Genomic DNA, 18,793 nt, shown 5'->3' with positions numbered 1-18,793 from the left:
TGCTAATGTACGGTGTTTCAGTCGAATTTGGCCGTGTATTTCACCAAAATCGAAAATACTTTCTTGAAAAATCTAAAAAGTTGCAAAATGTTGCAAAAAGTTGCATGAAAAAAATGGACTAAAGTTGCACTATAAGATTCCTTCAAACAGCTTAAAATAGCATTCTACATATCTTACGAGTATTTAGGAAGCTGCCGGAAGCTGTAAAGAAAGTTGCACAAGTTGCAATGTACTCTTAATCGACAAGTTCGGGTCTTTCCTGTAATGATAGCTGTAATCGCGCGTTTTGGATTATCACAATCGATTGCATTGATGCAGTGATTGTCCGACGTCCGTGGGGTAGCTAGGAGTGAATTCCAAGCTATTTGAGCGCATCAGCTCGCGAACCAAGTCAGTCAAGATCGGGTTATTACCACTGAGCTATTTAAATACCAACCAACACGTCTTCTCATCGGTATATATATATATCTACATTTTTGTGGACGTGGGTGGGATGGCGATTTCGAATCCGTCAAGTGTCGCTGTCGACATTATAAGCCGGTAGGTGGCAGGCAAGAAGGTAAATACAAGCACAATTACCCAATATTGTTCAGATTATATTTTTATCTTCCCAAGACGTACACACAATGTACAATTGTACAATGCAATATACAAGACACACAATACGGTGTAATGAACAGATAGGAGGATGCCGAACGATCATTTGCGGTCTCTTAGACTGACATCCACCACGGCCTACTTACTGCCCGGTGTCAATCTTCTTCGATGCTAATGGTTCTTCGTGGCAATTTCTTGCTCTTTTCTTTCTTTCTTCATCGGCTCTTTTATACTGGGCTTTTTGTCGCCGGAAGAACAGCTACACGGGGGACGAGGAGCCCAGAAATAAAAAGATTGAAAATTTGACTGTAGTTATATTCCAGAGACTCAGCATAACTCCCGCTAAAATTACGGCACACTATGCATGTCTTGCTTTTTGCTAATCATTAGGCTATTCGTGGCTGACCTACCAATAAATTTATTGTCCATCTCGAGTTCTTATTTTCAGTCTAAAAAGTATACTTCTTGATTGAAACATAATGTACAACACGATTGAATAGTATATTCCTATTGAAATACACCCAAATATGTTCAGGGGCAATCGTCAGCAACTAATAGAAAATTGGAAATAACATTGTATATCAACAACCGTATCACCAATCGCAATGTAATCATAATCATAATCACCAACCATAATGTAATGAACCACAAAAGGAAAATATCTAATAAACGGGATCAAGTCAGAATACCAACAATTGACAAGCGATGTTTTGGTGATATGATATCAATTGGGTTGCTTGCAGTGAGCAAAGAATAATTGATTTGGATGGCGGATATTACGTATTATTAGGTATCAGTCTCCGTATACCTATGCAGCGTACAAAATAACTAATTTCGTCGTAGGGGAACGTAATTCCACGCCAGCGTGTGTTTTATCCAGGGATATCTAAAACTCCCTGCCCCTATCCCTGGTTTTATCACTACCGCTGCAGTCCTATTCAGCTGCATGATCTCGTGTCAGAAGTCGCCTCTCGTCGTAAACACTTCGTCAGTCTCGTTACCCACTGAAAGAGCAAACAATGGAAGACGAATAAGCGGCTTCGAACTACATCAAAGGCCGTATTTTTTCCCTTCGCTCCGTTTGATCTGGCATTCTGTGGTCTCGAAAGGCAGTACAAACATCACATCGTAAGCAGAGCGGCTCGAATCTCTCATTCTCTGTGGTATGCGGGTCGCGCCGGCATCTCGTATCTCAAGGCGTCGAGCTGAGCTGCATCGGATTATTGTTTGCCGTTGTGCGTGGCACCTTCTCGATGTGCAGCATAAAGGACGCAGGTAGCAAGTTTCGCGTCGAGATCAAAGGCTGATTTAGTTCGCGTGAATATCGAATCTCTACGGCCGGTTGCGAAGAGATAGCTGATGTATCAAAAGCATTCGAAGAACGATCAAGTCCTATCGTCACCGCCACTTAATTTGCGGGTGTTCAAAGCCACAACTGTAGCTCACCAACAACGTCGCGGCGATTTCTTTGATGCTGATTGCCGAGTTTGACTAGAGAAGGCCTCATTAAGAATGATCAAGTGGATTGGATATATTTTTTAAAACCGTTTCTAACCTTGGCAATTCAGAACTATAATAAACCTCCGCCGTTTGACTTAGTGAAATTTTTGTGTTGCCTCTTGTGGGATTACCACTGACGAATGATAAACTTGGATGTGTACCGGCGGTTTTGAGCGTATTGCGGAATAGCATGGGGGCAAAACACAGCAAACCAAGAATCAAGCGAGAACGAAGTAAGATATTTTACTGGACTGAAAGATATCCACGCATGCTGCAGTAATAGCTTGATACAAAGTTTTAATGTAAAATCGACTCCATATTCTCTGGAGGCGCGCAATAGATTTCGCTAAGGTAGTAGTTGATATGAATTATGCATGAGCTTATCATTTATATACACATGTTTGGCTATGGGCTCATCTGATATATTCGCTCTTGAGTTTTACCTTCTCGGATAACCAAGACCTCGACGCCTTCTTACTACCACCACATCGTAATAAATGTAATGTAATATTTGCAGGGTTTTCAAGCATGCGAAAGCGTGAAGCTCCAGAAGGTAATTATTCCGCCATTTGTATCTTCATAATAAGATAGTGGATATTGTCATGTTCTGCGCCAATACTATTGTTGGCGTATGTTGGTACTACATGCTATTGTGGTCCACTTCAAACCGCTTGTTGCGCTGTGATATCCCGCTGAGCTAAAATTCACGTTATACAGCGCCTGGCCTTTGCGTAATTGGGTATTTCACAAGAATGATCTATGGTTCATGTTTTGAATGGTAGGAAGGATTGCAAAGTAAATCGGTCATGATAACTAGAGGTCTAGAGCTCTTTGATTACGCAAGGAGTTCCGAGTTTACGGTAGTTGGGATTAGTAGATGTCTGACTTTGTAAGATTGACAGTTGGTTAGTGATCCGGTACGATTTTGACTGTAAACAGATGCGGCGTCTTTTCATGTCCTTTGTTGGTTGGAACGTTTTTGTCTGGGCTATAAATGTAAACTAGAGACTGCCGGGTCGCTCGCACGAACAATTTCTGACTGCCATCGCTTGAATAGACACACTTCGTAACAAGATAGCGATTAGTTTTGAGTCAAGCCGATGTGTGACCAACTCAAAACAATTCTACTTCTAATTCGTCCCATTGTGTATTTCACGACAGTGATACTCGCATTGTATAATAGCGAATCTTGCGCCGCTTCAAAGAGACGCGCGTAAAGCCCTTTATTTTCTTTGCCGTATAATTACACTACCCCGCGATAATAATACGAAGTTGCATCAACACGTATCCAGCAGCATATATTATTTCTTTCTCAAAATTGATTGAAGTCCCATCAAATGTCTTTTAGGGAGAATTTATTGCCAAAAGCCCTAATTAAGTTTGAAACCTCTTATTTCGCGGCCCGCGAACCTTTCATCTTTACTCGTAACTTCAACGCTCGTATTTACGATAGTTCCTATATCAATCGAGCACCAGCGTATAGTATACTGTCGGCGTGACAATAGAGTTTGTTACCTGAAATGCAGAACCAATATTAGCAGGCTTTCACAGTCAACATTAGCTGTAATTATTAAACTTGTGGGGATGACTCGTGCATGATAGCAAACTCTCTCTTGCAATCGGAAAAGTACGAACTATGTTTGATTCTTAAGAGGGATAGATTTATGTCAAGCCATTTCTTATAACTCATGTACATTTATATTTTGTAGGTTCCAACGATCCTAGCCCGCCACCGAAAGAATTATATAACTGTGAAAGTCCCAAGGCAGTACATGGAATTGAGGACAGTTGCAGATTTTGCGGTTTACACAGTGACCCTCCCCGGGTTCAGCGACAGTCCGAGGTGAGTTGGAGTTCTGACTGCAAAATTAAAAGTACCATCAACGCCCCAGTGAAGCATGTTTCGTTAAGCCCATCTGACAAGTATGCACGGTATGAAGTTCTATTTTTACGCTTTGATGGCCAGAGCGTTAGAAATTTGCCGAAATGCCGTACAAGATCTTCAAAATCCACTTGGCATACCGCGTACAATGCAGTCCGTGCCCAATGGATATAATTACATATCGATTGTGGTAAAGTATTTCAAAGTATGAAGACATGGGCGACATCTGGAATGCTAGTGGAAATTGATTTGTCCTTGTGTCCGCGCGGGAAAGTGAGCTCTCAATAGACAGGGATCTCTACTCTCTAGATAATTTTCAAATCTCCCGGTTCGAAAGCGACTTGTCGTGGGCATTATAAACCCATTAATCGCTGTGATTCATTCAAATTAGGTGCAAAGTAACGCGTGATTGAGTTAAAGGGTTAAATAAAAACCTGGACTTAGTAACCGGATCCGGGTAACAGATCTGTGATCTCCGCTAACAATTTCCACAAATCACAACGCCGCCTTGGATTTCAAAGAATTTGCCGAATTCAAGAGATTGACCCAGGAAAGCAGTAAATCTATCTATACTGACGATCATGGTATTGAATCAAAACTGTACGGGGCGCATGGGTTATATTTACATTCCCTGATTACGTCGGTTTCCGAGGGGTGTAGTATTGGTACTTTCAGTACACTATGGTCGATTTCAATGAATTACTTTGGTGCCGATTCCAACTAATGGTTCTGTGTTTCACCGTGTCACCTTGTCCGATCCTGTTGCATCTCTTGCGATTCTATGTAGTCATTTGTACCCTGTAAAAACTATGCTGCCGAATTGGCTGTTGTGTTTTATTGGCTCTCCTTCAGTCCAATATATCATAATTCCGCTAGCATTATCAACACCTTGTTCCAACCTGACACCACCCTTGAGATCTGGCAATAGACACTTACAAATTCAATTCTGCGTTATTCGATGCTTCGGTGACAAATCTACTGAATGTATCCAACATTATTGTTACAAATTGATTATCTAATAGGGTGTTGCGAAACGTTTACAAGTGTTACAAGTGAATTATGGATACGATTATGACTTTTTGATGCTAGAACACACACGCAGTAGGGTGAAGCAAGTAATTCTAAGTACCGCGACGCCCCAGCAGATTGTATAGATGTTGGCGGGTCCGTGAATTATGCCTTGGGGTGATGGTTGTTTGCTGTATCTTGATATCGATATTGTTTAATACCATTCAACAGTTTTACGTGCTGACAACCCTAAACTAAACACTACTTTGTCTGACACGAATCCAATCAGTACACACACTACCAACTTGTAGCTCACTGTCTACAATTCCGACCAACACATAGGGGCTACTCTGTATAGTATTTACGACCACTTCTAATAAATACAATTTGTTTGAAATCACGGATGCGATACAAACCATAGCATCACAGTGCCAGAATACAATATATTTGCATGATGGCATTGGCATACATTAGCAGATATTAGATGAATGGTGGACTTGCTGTATGTAGGCTACTATCAGTAACCTGGTAGCTGAAAAGATGAGATTCCTCAAGTTTGTAGGATGAGTAATGCTTTTATGCGCTATTATGGTGCCTAATATTTGGCGATCTCGTGCTGAGTTGCAATGTATCGGGTTAGTTGAGTTCACGGAATCATGACGTCAGTAGGAATGCGCAACGAGCTCTCAGAAAGTGGATTATTTGCCTTTGAGCTGGAAATTCGCCAAGGATTTAAGTCGTATTAATTCTGTTTAACGGGGCCAATGCGCAAGCGTTCGGTGCTTTCACGGCTTAAAATAAGGCATTGCGACGAGCGTGCTTCAGCTGATTTGCGAAGGCAAAATTTTGAAACAGTTTCTTAATATAGGTCTGCGATGGCTCTATCTTGTGTGATAGTTTTCGCTGAAGGAATAACATGATAAGCATAAACACAACCCAAACGTACATGTTATCAAGTTTAGCATTGAGACGCAGGACTTTCGCATATCATTGTCGATAGATGCAACCATGATTTAAGAATGGGTATAACATCTCATTCCAATGGGGGCTTGTCACGGAAGCAAATAATCGTCAGAATATTTCCTGAAAGTAACGCAGAGCCGTACTCGTAATCGCGTTTAAATGGATACATTGCAGTCTTTGTAGAGTGCTGTAACAGTGTAACAGGCATGATTGTCGATGATGGATGCCCCTGAGCGGCGGCGTAAAGAGATGAAATGTGTTATTACGCAATTATGCCGAGATAACAAATGTACACGGTTTATTTTCATTGTCTGCGCGAATGCAGTTTGAAATTCATGCTTGGGAAAATAATTAAGGCCAATAAAACCGCGGAGAATGGGAAATTGACAATAATGGGTCTTGCAATTTGAAGCCATGCCTTTTTGATGCATTTGTCGGTTTATGACTCGTGACGGTTCCATTTTCGTATTTCGTACACCCTTTGTGCTTGTGTTCGCCGCACGGGGTAGATTTGACGATCAAAGCGCGCGCTGGAAACAGCTCAAAGGAAACTTATCAAAATAAGAACAGCATTACGTCAATTACTGAATCAACTGAGATTGTCACGCGACGCTTTCTTCAATACCAGTAAACCCTTTTCGTCCGAGGCCTCAAAATGTACCGCAAAGGAACGTAAAATTCATATAATACACATGATAAACAATACAGCCCCTACGGACGTGTGTTACTACAGGTGACTTTCTGAAACCGCTCTTCGATTGATGCGCCGACCCTTGGCTTCCGATTTCCGGACGATACCAACATTACACAACACGTCCTTTCATTGTTCGGTATCAATGTACATTTTCCTCCCATTTTGGAATAGAGAATTGGGCATCATGGAATATACAGCCCCTTTGAAGATATACGATCTTCCGCCATCGCATTTTATGTGTTTCCTAGTCGCCGCGTCCTACAAGTTATAAATGTCGCGCAGCCATTGTCCAGTGGGGTTTATAGAAGAAGAGTGATTTATGGTCCGTGACCGCAGTTCCGCGTCCTGGTAATTTCGAGTACCCGTTTTGCAGTTCAATTTTTAGATAAATTTTTTCAATTAGCAACGCCAGGAATTTGACTTATGGCTTTGACATCTTCGCGGATGGTATAACATAAACATCGCGTATCGCCCTTGCAGGCATTACCGGGGATTCTATGTATTATCGAGAGCTCTGATGAAGGGGCTAGTTGCCGATGGGTACAGTTATAGGTGTGTTCAAACCACACTAATCAACTTGTCAATCTTATCTTTCTTGTGATGTTTGTCAATTTTGGCTATTTCAGTAATATCATGGCGTCATCTCACTCCTTTGGGGCATTCGTAATTCGTGATATCAGTCTGTGTGGCATACCCTGAGTACACTCAAGACTCAATAAGTCAGTATACATCCCTGGCCGACTTGAAATATGGCGGGACACCATACCGAGACATACCCTCGATGTTCTTGCGTCGTAGTAATTTTCAGCCCAAACATCAATAACATCAAAAGGCTGAGGTCACTGTAATCACGCGATAGCCCAAGGCGACATCATGAGGAATCAGGCCTTGGGCGTCAATGCTGAGAAAGAGCCTGCCGCTGATTATGTGATTACAAGTTTCGTCGGCGGCTTTGAAATCTGATATTTCATGACAACATTGAGTTAATTTCGTTTCTGTTAACGAGAGAGAACAGACATGCTGACTATATATCGGCATCGGGGTGGGAATTAGCTTGCATAAATACACAACAGCGCATATATCTGGAAATTACGAAAATCTTGACGTGTCATTTCCGAGTTTGGCCTGATTTGGAATGTGAACGCGGTTGAATACGCGACCGATTCAACAGGTGCGAGAGGCCTGGAAAAGCTTGCAAATGCCGGCATCGGTCCGCCGGCTTTTGTAGTTACCGAAATGTTGAATCAGTGAACCATCGACGATTACCTTATCTAAATGTTTGCTCTCTGCTCCCGGCACCTGCGACTTATATACGCTCATTGCTCAACCTCCGACATATCTCATGCGAAATCTATCGAGATATCGCACAATGAACAGTGAACACTTATCAGTGAAGATTTAATGTTGTGTAATGAAACTTGCCAACGGAACAGCAAGCTGTAGTGACTTGCTCTCAGCTGCCACCGGTAATCGTCATTATTGGACTATTGGTGTAGCATTATTGTATTTCTTAGCTTTGAGAAGACAGATAAAATAAGGGATACCGCCTATTTGGTGGTTGGAAATATTTCCTTTATGTGAGCGTGATTTTGAATTGTATTCTCAGCTTGGTAGAGAAATGCTAGCTGGGGTATTCAAGTTAGAACCCTGAGTTTAGTACATATTTGCCTAAGACCGCTAGTAATGTGAAGTCTACTGTTGATACTGAACGCTGGAACCGCGTTTGAAGCTGTTTAAACACACTCCATTGTACCCTACTATAATAAGTCACAGCATGAAGTTCGTTTCCCTTTTCAGATGTGCCGTAATTATGCGAAAGATCCGGATGTGCATTGTGAAAAATCGGAACTTCACAACGCCAACTGCTGCTCTCCTGTTGGTCTTAAAGGTATGTATTGTCATGGTCATCATTTCAGCAAGGCAGAGTTTTCAATCATGCCGGGCGTTCTCACGCGATCCTACATTCTGAGTATTGCAAACCCCTAGGCGGCTCGCACAATGCCTGCCTGCATAATGAATTGTGCGAAGCCGTACAAGTGCTATCATGATAGCAGTCTAAAGATATTGGAGATTGGTTTCTGTAACGGATCAATTCAAATATTCAATCCTCAATTTGTTGGACGTTGCCCGTGCTTCCTACATGCATTTCAAGTAAATTAAGTGGCTCTGTCTCTTAAGAGATTCAAAGTATTAGTGTCATGTCCTATAAGGACTGATTGGTTTTAGTATGATAATTGTGTAGAACTGTACACAGTGATAAATTGATTAGAGCTTATATCATGACGTTTAGACACTTACTGAAAGACTACCCGCTACTGAACAAGTAGGCCTATATACAATACAATGAATACATTTTACAATATGCTTATACATGCTATATGTAGGGATCATTTGTAGCTATATGTAGGGATCATTTGTAGGTTAACGTTGAATGCAACGAGAAGCCCCGAGGTCGCAAACGCCGTGCTTATAGGAGTGTGGCACTTACCGGTAATTGTTTCAGATTGATTATATTATTAATGCAGTTTAGTGCCTTAATCGTATTCGAAAGGACTTTTCATCTGTGTTATAGAGGCATCTATACTATATGTAAAGTTCACCTTGGTTTGGTTATTCGCTCATGATCCGTCTCTATATCCGTTGGTCGCATATAATACCCACGCGTCGTCCTGGATTTATTGTAACTTCGGAGTTGCTGGCGAAATTTCAATTTTTAGGATTTCCAGGTCAACTCTGTCACGCGCTTTTGTCAGGTGTGAGTCAGATCCTTTTTTGAAATTGTAAGCGTACCATGATCCCCGTGCGTCTCGCTGGCCGTTTGATGCCCGAGATGAGTTCATTCGTTGGCAGTCGTCCAAATCCCTTGATTTGTTTTTCTTCATGACGAATGTAAACCTTTTGGATAACATTGCCATAATCCTCCCGACATGCTCATTGAAGCGGGATTCGGGTTTTGTATCAATAATATTTGAATGTTCAACAGATAATAAATGTAACGTATCCTTCCATCAAATAATGCGTATCTCTCGTTATCAACGTTGATATTATATATCGTATCATACTTCTATAAATATGTAAAACACTCATGCGTTTTGTATTCGGATTATGGGCTGTTTAGTATTAGGTGGTCGGTAATTTTATAACATGTCGAAAGTTCCATATTCCGGAATGTGGCCAAGTATGAGTATTAAAGGCGTATTGCGGAAATTAATACGCGCTTTGAGAACGCAAATCCCCTTTGACGTATAACAGAATCGCCAGGATAAGTTTTGAGAGATAAAAGATATTTCCTACGTGGTGTGCACTCGTGAATTTTGGGGGAATTTATATTCCATAATCGAGTTAATTATAGCCAAGTGTTTGCATCGAACGACGTAAGGCACTTTGGGGTTCAGTGATATTTACTGAGCGGTATATTAAATCTTGAACTTAACTGAACATGTTGAACTGAATCCCATTTTAACGGTACGTGGCAACCCATGCGAATTGATGTTCAAATCTTGTTGGATCATTTATCACATTCAGATCACCATGGAATTTCTCTGAACAATACTGACACGTTCCAATTTCCAAATTTTTGTTGCAGTGAATCTACCCCAAACAGATGGTAAGGAATGCTGTAAAAGATGGGATAGCCGAGAGAGATCGAAGATATTACCCGTCGAATCAACATTATCTAGTACAAATAAAGCATTAACGGTAAGCTCGTGTTTTTTTATGTAACTCTGAATCACTTTAGTCGCATCAATCCGGTAGTCTCTGAATAAAATGCACCTCCAGATGCGTTGTAAACATTTCCCTTGTACTCATACCACCCCAGGACTAGGCTTTGACATGGAAATTAGGCCTTTGATGTAGACCGGTATTATAAGAAGATATTTATGTGTTCCTAAATGTTTAGAAGATGTATTTATATCACATATGATGTATTGTATAATTATGGCGCTGTATGTATATGAATATTGATAGAATAGACTAGTTTGTTACCAACATATTTCTACATATAGTAGGCTTGCTTATAATATCTTCATGGCAGACCTATCCCGCATGCGAGATTCTCCTTATATTCTCTGCGTTGATGTATAGTCTTTAGCCGCGCGGCGATGATGCTCAGCACAGCGTAAATCCTCCACAGGCTTGCGGTTATTTCACGCCTAACTTCGGAAGCTTTTGATCTAACTCGCAGTAATGATATAATGCAATAAATGGGGAGCTGGCAACAAAGCGAAGTGCGCCGTTGCGTCCCACGCGCTCTGAGCACTAATTGACATCGGAATGCAATTGAGCCTTCTTTCGGGGCTTTGGGGTATACATGTACGTCCTCTTTTCCGCATAACTGATCCCATGCCGATCTTACCTGCCCCGATTTTAATATACTTATTCATCAGGTTAAAAGAGTAGAAATCTGTCTAGGCTTCCCGCCTAAACCGGAAGTCTTGAAAGTTCGAAGCGCGTATGTTTGTGTTCACTGCAATGTCGACAAGGATTGATTACATCCTCATTTCAATACGTTGCATAATCAATGTCAAACCATGGATGGGCTTACAGCTCAACTGATTGCTTCCACATCCACTGAACTTCAGTGGATGATATATTCAACTGCAGAAGGCGTTCCTACATTATTTCAAGTTGGGCGTATGACATCAGAGGTCACCCCGATCGACCTCACTTATGTTCGACCCTTTAGGCTACTGATACTGTAAGGGCAATCGAGTCATGCAATATGCATAGACCAATATTACTGCACCTTACCCAAGGCTATCTGTGATTTCGATTGTTTTATAACAGAACGAGAAAGAGTGGACGATAACTTTGTACGAAATCGACAAGACACCAGATAAACTCCCGCGTGAGGTGAGTGTTTAAAGTGTGGAGTAAAAAATCCAATATTTCACTTGCGCAAAATACTGCCCGTTTCAAGTTTCCCATCTTGCTGGCGTCAAGGTTGTCGGCTATTTTTGTTTATTTCGTGGAGTAGTTCTTGGGTTTATCCATCACATGCATTATTGGTGATTCAATTCGGCCGTTTTGAACGTTTAGAATGACAGCTTTGCAGTTATAGTGTTGCTGCGTCTCGCGCTGACAAATTGTTGCTTGAAATAGTAGTTTTCAACCAGTTATTGCAATAGGCACGCGGCAATCGTAAGCGTCATCTTAATGGTGGCAGGTACCGTAACCGTACCAGCATGTTTCACCGCTACAGCACTAATGGGTTTTGGGTTCGAGTCTGACTAAGTTCGACTCCAGATTCCCATACTATTGGTTGGAGCTCTGCATTGCCATCCAATCCGCATTACCAGTGTCTTCTTACCTTCCGTATTTGCCTAGAACGAAAGAGGGACTGGACTGATCTAAAATGAACAACATGAGTATGAGCAATTGAGCATACGTATCGAAATAGCGTGAATATATAATAACAAAAACAACCTTATCCAGTATCCAGATCTATCTGATTTTCTAGGCCATAGGATTTGTAACAATATGCACAATTGCACAATATTACCCGAATTATCTCTAATTTCCTACACGGGTTGTGTCTGGTCATGCTGCATTTGCGTTACTATCAACGAGCTCAGTGTGTAATCCGCGATGAATTGAATTCGTTCGATTGTCACTTCTAATACCGGAACGCTGTTAAAAGCAGTATTGCAAAATCGCTGGCTTTTGATATAACTGTAGTTCCGGTCGTAGTGCTAAGTTTCTAACAGATAACAATCACTGTTGTAAACCGCGCAGCAAATTTGCGGTTATGCTCAATATTTTATGTTGCAAACCACATTTGAACTCCCATTCCATACTTGCGATTGCGCAGTACACATATACTTTTGAAAACTTGACAAAACTCCAATGTGTTTAACAATTCCAAAGGACTTTTGAGTTCAGATGTAATCTTCGCAAACCGCAATCGAAGGACCCAACATGTGCCTATCTTCAGCTTTCATGATTTCAGATATATTAGCGATGTAACAATCCGCATTATATTAGTAATTGATAATACAGATGCTTGAGCGTCACCCAACACTCCCGCAATTCTAAGAATCTCAACTTATAGCATTTAATAGCATGCCTTCTATCATTTATGTGCATGTTCAACAGTGCAAGTACGATAATCCCGGTCGGACGCTGTTGACATAACCGGCCGTGTTATAAGATCTCCCGCTTGCTAATATTTTAATCATATTTTGATTCGCATCGGCATATTAAAGAGAGATGTGTCCGACACAATGCAAGCCCACGCACGACTTGATACTTTGTATAAAAAAAAACGGTGGCTTTTGTTGCGCCAAATATAACTTTGATTTGAGAAAAGTTCGCGCGGGGAGCGGAAATTAGAAATCAAAAATTCCACTGACCTCAAAAGTCGCTCAGTCAAGTATTGTTTTTGCGTAATCCCTTTGATGGTGCCGTCGGTGTGATTAATGCATACAGATTTTAAAATATATTCGAGGTATTGTGGTTACGCAACTTCTGCGCATTAAGTTTACAGGCGGTCAACCACGGCTATGAATGATTCCGTGAAAAATGACGATGAATTATTTGGTTATAGTGCTTTTGTGATATCATGAAGTGTTGGCCATATATGAACGCTTTGAGGATTCCAGCCCGCACAAGTAGCGTGATTGGGAATTCCTATTATTCCACGAACGTCTTGAGAGTCGTTCGCTTCAGTCAAATCCTACCGAGTAGTATATTCGGTCGTCGGCTGTAGTGCTCTTCATCGGCACTCTAATGACAAAAGATGGCACGAAATTACGGGCAAATTCCGGCAATTAATTCACTTAACCATTCGAAACGTACCAATATCGTTTTCGTGTGGAAAAAAGGAAACCCGCCGGTCTGTTCAGACGTAACCGAAGTATCCTGGCTTTGATATGGTAATAGCATAATGGCAGGTATAATCATCTCGGCCAGGCTTTGGCAAACAATTCGCCTTAACACTGGATAATGTAATTCTCCCGACACAACGCGTAAATTCGTTTCTCGGCGCTATTAACTTGGGATCTGTTCGGCGTTGTCTGTTACTTCAAACGGGCCGTACAGCCCCGATTTTATATGCATTAACGACTGCGTCGTGAAGATTATTTTCGGCTCGCATTGAAGAAAAATCGCCGATTTCTGTTATCACACATGAAAGCCGATTTTGAGAGCGGTGTTTATTTATATTTTGTCGGAAATCCGAGTTTGTGTGACTGAACTAAAACTAGGTGATTTCATATGATGGGAATGATTCGGTTGGTGTGTATTTTCATTACGAATAATCATAGTTACTCTGGCTTTAAAATCTCCATTCCCAGATCAATAATGTATCTCGCCTACCAGGCCTATTTTACGAGGTTTTATTGAGAACGTCAAGAATCAAAGGGATTGTTATCAATTCATTTCCCTGCAGGGCTATAATATGCTGCTGAGAAAACAAAAATTGCCGATAATGAGTGGTTGGCACGCACCACGCCGACATGCGGACGTCTTTGCTTATTTGTACAGGCAGTCCATCTGACAATTCGCGTATGATTTCTGTACCGTTTGCCAACGATTTACAGTCTTAGATGTTACTACAAATATCCAAGTTGAATCACAGCTCTGTAAATTGCACCGGTGAAGTGCAAATAATCGATAGAATATGATTATCCATCCTAACCATTACGACAGTTGTCAATTGTCTGCAGTCTGAATATAGGATAGCACGGTCAATCTAATTATTGCAACGAATATGAATAAGATTGATCTCGGAGACAGTTTACAAGCATATTTTCGATCGTTAAAATATAATCCGCATACAGTGAGAAGTAACTCGTGTGTCGGGCAGGCTTCCAAAATCATGCGAACTCTCCACAGTCAACCGGTACAGGACTGGTGTTATTTCGTGCGAATCGCGATGAGATTAAAACAAGTCACTGAGTAACTTCTTCTGATGGTAACGGGTAACGCATAATATTGCATACCGGTATCCGCGTTTGATGTCCGTAGTGCCTCGTCTCACGGTGACGACAAACTGGCGCGTAGCAAATTCATTCGCGATACGCTTATTTCGACTCCCCTCAATCGGAAAAGTTGAATAATTAATACATCCGATTCGGAAAGGGAACAGGCGGCGTTATCAAAGACCGTGTCAATAATTCCACGACGGATGAAGCTGCTAACCATTCGATTCGTGACGACAGATTTTCCCGGCATTCGTCGGATTTCCAATCATGACATATTTTAGCGAGATCAAAGTACATCGCTGCACTTGTTTCAAGATGTCACGAGAATTATAGGCCTATATATATGATACGAGATTGACTTCTGTGAAGGACTTTCTGAGCGGGATAATGATGGTGGTATAGTGGCCGCCCGTGTCGAGTCGTTCTAATTTATATTACTCACAGCGAAATAAAGCTAATCGTGCCGAGAAACGAAACTATGTGTGGATGATTCCCATCCATTTTGTATAGTTACGTGAGCGAATGATTAAATTGTAATCGCCATCGTTTAGAATGGTGTTGCAGAAGCTGATACATTTACTTACCCACTACTTGAAAATCAGTGTTGATGTTCAAGTCTTATTCGTCAACAGCCCACTGCGTAAGTGTCGGCCCTAATTCACGGTCAATTGAAAAACAAGGATTTGAATGGCAATTAAATATTAGGTTACGTTAACACCCAGTGACTAGCAAAGTAGTTCCATACATTAATATCCTTTTGCAATCCGCGGTAACGTCTAATCGGCATTGCAAGCGCGAATAAAAATGCGGATTGAGAATGTACTTCAGCGGAATAACCGCAAAGATGGTCTGATATATATATTTGTTTCAAAGGTATAGAATAGTCAGACATATAATCCACCACGAGATTAACGTTTAAACTCGTATGCTATTTACAGCTTTCCGAATATCTAAATTGTGCATTGTTTTCCTAGGACATGACAGCGTTGATGACATCGATATACGAAGCGGTCAACGAGAAAGTCTGCGAATCTCCGCAAAGTCGGCAGACGGTGCGCGTTCGTTTATCTGTCACTCCCGAGAGAACATTACACACAAGATTACAAGGCGTCACTTCTCACGTCCACAAAGATCAGACCGAATGCCGATGTGCCGAGTGTCCCAAGACAGAACCGTCTTCGCGGAAAAGCATCCACGATTTGAAATCAAAGTAAGTCCCTTCAACCAGACATCAGATCAATTGGCGAGCCAGCACACTCAAAATTGCGAATCGATAGAGTCTCACCGCCATTGCAGTGTGTGTATCCGATAGGTTCACCCTCAAACTATAATTAAATTGCTCGAAGGTGGAAGGCTTGTTACCGCTTCACCATGTCATGACCTTGAGTAAATCCTATTAACATTCCGCATGGTTCTGACAGCTATCTCTATTGATGAGAATGCTCCTGCAACGGCGTATGATAACAGAGTGGAAATCGCAGTACACCGACAGACTACTTCGTAAAACTGAACAGCAACGCGCAATTAAGATGGCGCGTTGCAGTCGCCAAGTTCAACCCTGTCAGGGACTTGAATTCGCGGTTTCAAGTGTCTTGTACTACATTCATTGCACGATAACGATATGGCATTGTTGAAATCTGTGCTTCTTCCGGTCTATCAATCAATCAATCAATCAGTTTTTATTAATATTTTTATTAAAATATTTCAATCTAAAGCATTAGAATCGGAATCAATCATTGTGCCACTACTGTGTGCAGTATAATCATACTTACAAGCATTCAACAATCATTCAAAATTCCATCGCGGCCTCCTATTAATCATGCCCAAAACTAAGAGTTGACTAATTAGCGATAAGACGCCTTAAGCCGACTTTTTGTCAATGAGATTATTTCTACCCGACTATGAAGGGGGAGTGTACTTAGCGCTGCACGGTCGTTGAGTTCGATTCATGGGCTGGCGCATAGAAGTTTTGAAACGACGCCGCTGTTTATACCAGAAGTATTGCTTGTTGTGCCTGAGATGCTTCTGTAAATATGCTCAACGAAATCCTACTTCAGCGAACGACCCGGCGAACCCCGTTAGTAGTATCCAGACAAAAATAAGTATACGAATAGGGAATGATTCACTGGAGAACTATTCATTTCGCTAGCGGATAATGATTCTAAAGTTGCTGAGAGCTGACCAATGGATAGTTTTTGAGACAGTAGATTGCATCATGCAATCCTGTCCCGTTATAGTGTAACCGCCGTGGTAAATACACCCTTTTTCTAGAGCTGGAACTATAATTGGGATTAGCAGATCCGTTGTAAATCAATGCTTCGCTTGTAGTCAGGTAGCATCTACATATCGGGCCATTCGGGTTTATTCATACGCTCACCATAATTATCTGTATTGCAGACTTCGTCGCTCGGATACGTCTTCCCCCGTAAGAGGCTCAAACAGTTTATCGATCACTGCCAAGCAGCACTCTCAGCAAATCTCCAGAGACTATTCTTCAGAAAATCACGCCAAGCGAAAACAGGCTAATGCTCGGAGCCTTGATACAGACCCGCAATGTCGTAACAAGAACGTTACGCCTTCTGACTCGCGATATGTTTTCGAGCGCACGAAATCTTTGCCTCACAGTCGCCACCGGCCTAAACTCGAAGGACAGCGCCAGTCTCACGCTAAGACTTCGGCGAGGCACAGGAGACATTTTCACGAATCCCGTAATGTGTCGAACAACACGCGTAAAAGGGATCCGAAATTCGCATCCCCGTATGATCAACATTTTCAAGAGGCCATGTACTTGAGGCTTCGCGAGTTGCAGAGACAAGGCGCTTTTGAACGTCGGCGAGCCATCGGCGCTAACGATAGCGACGGTGCCGACGACGATAGCGACTGTGATATAAAAACCGAAGAGGCAGCGTCATCATCTAACCCGAACGCGGAAACAAGGACCCAGAACACGAAACAGTCTAATTCAGAACATATTTTACCTGTCTCTGTAGGTACGGTCCACCATCATCATTTCATTTATCGCGATGGCGACCGTGATACCGCGGAGTTTACGGAACAGTTTGCGAAAGATTGCGTTAAAAAAGCAGTGAGATCGATAGGTAGTGAAGCAGATGGACACGATAAGACGCAAGAACAGCAAAATCAAATTCACTATCATTATTACCACCTTACGCAAGCCAATTAATGTATTTTTTAACACAAGCTGGCAGCATGACGCAAATATTTATTCCACGCACGCCGCCAGTCGCACGATGCGAAACCACACCATTGCCTAAGGTTAATTTAAGTCTTATTTAATTTTAGTTGAATATCCAGCGTCTAGCATATTTCTATTTTGTGACATTTATCGCTGTTATGTGTACAGTGTTTTTCTCCGATTATTGCCAAATCTTTGCCTGATCGATTGCAGATTTCCCTTTCTTTGCGTGTATGATACAGAGAAGCTTAAATAAAGTCAAACTCTACCGATTCCATCTACAAATGCCTTGAAATGATATATTGTGTCGGTGATGAAGAAGTACAAGCTGTATGCCGCTCAGCGTTCAGATAGATGTTGAATTCCAGTTCAGTTTCTCGAGCGCGACTAACTCTCTGGTTTAGGAAATGTCTTCTTAAAGTGATATCTGCAACTCCCTGTAGCACTTGGACACAAGATCTCGCACACAATATGTGCATTAGGCCTACCGCATATTGCCAAATGATTTGACGTTGTTAACATAAAATGGATAGAGTCAGCACCGTAACTGCCGCACCCCAAACCCCCCAATTGGGGGGGGGGCCCGAGCTCGAAGGGGGCCCCAAATTATTTCATGAATTAGCATAAATTATAGAGTATTTTTAGAAAATTTATGCAATTTTTTCCAAAATTTTTCGCGCTGCGCGCGATTTAAAGTTGCCAAATATCTTGATTATTTGGTACTCTTCCCCCAAGAAAAAACACGCAAGATTTATAGAAATGGACATATCGGCGTTGGCCATTAACACGCCACTACGCACCAAGATATATAACGATTTTGAGCTTATTCCATGCGACTCCAAGAAGTGTGCCAGAACGATCGGCAGCGCGAAAAGCTTGGCCGAAACGGACTGCCCTTACGCAGACCGAAAACTTCGTTATATATACAAAATAATAGGTTTAATTGTCTATAGGCGCCTAAATGACTGGCGCCATATATTCCTGCCTTGGCAATCTGAACCTGATAAGACAAATACCATCCAGCAGGA

The 18,793-nt window shown here is 41.7% G+C and overlaps 2 protein-coding genes across 2 annotated transcripts in view; one reads left to right on the top strand and one right to left on the bottom strand.

Moving 5' to 3' along the window:
* The window catches only part of LOC145441915 (nephrocystin-1-like), a 108,094-nt gene that overhangs the window by 42,205 nt on the left and 47,096 nt on the right, over positions 1-18,793 (bottom strand). The window lies entirely within an intron of this gene.
* Positions 1,749-18,050, top strand: LOC145441897 (uncharacterized). The gene is made up of 8 exons (XM_080319844.1): positions 1,749-2,330; positions 2,615-2,650; positions 3,807-3,940; positions 8,442-8,532; positions 10,231-10,343; positions 11,433-11,498; positions 15,544-15,779; positions 16,967-18,050. The coding sequence occupies exons 1-8, from the start codon at positions 2,288-2,290 to the stop codon at positions 17,751-17,753; spliced, it is 1,506 nt and encodes a 501-aa protein (XP_080175970.1). The 5' UTR covers positions 1,749-2,287; the 3' UTR covers positions 17,754-18,050.

This window comes from Botryllus schlosseri, chromosome 6 (assembly GCF_051294905.1).
Source record: "Botryllus schlosseri isolate E-star chromosome 6, Bs_hap1, whole genome shotgun sequence".
Taxonomy (NCBI): domain Eukaryota; kingdom Metazoa; phylum Chordata; class Ascidiacea; order Stolidobranchia; family Styelidae; genus Botryllus; species Botryllus schlosseri.
The sequence above is the reverse complement of the archived record's forward strand: the minus strand, read 5'-3'. Positions and strand labels throughout refer to the sequence as shown.

Bases quoted from the DNA above. Each gene is read 5' to 3' on its own strand.
- LOC145441897 (XM_080319844.1), top strand. From the start codon at position 2,288: ATGGGGGCAAAACACAGCAAACCAAGAATCAAGCGAGAACGAA. The intron at 2,331-2,614 runs GTAAGATATTTT...TAATATTTGCAG, and splicing joins AAGAATCAAGCGAGAACGAA to GGTTTTCAAGCATGCGAAAG. The intron at 2,651-3,806 runs GTAATTATTCCG...TATATTTTGTAG, and splicing joins AAAGCGTGAAGCTCCAGAAG to GTTCCAACGATCCTAGCCCG.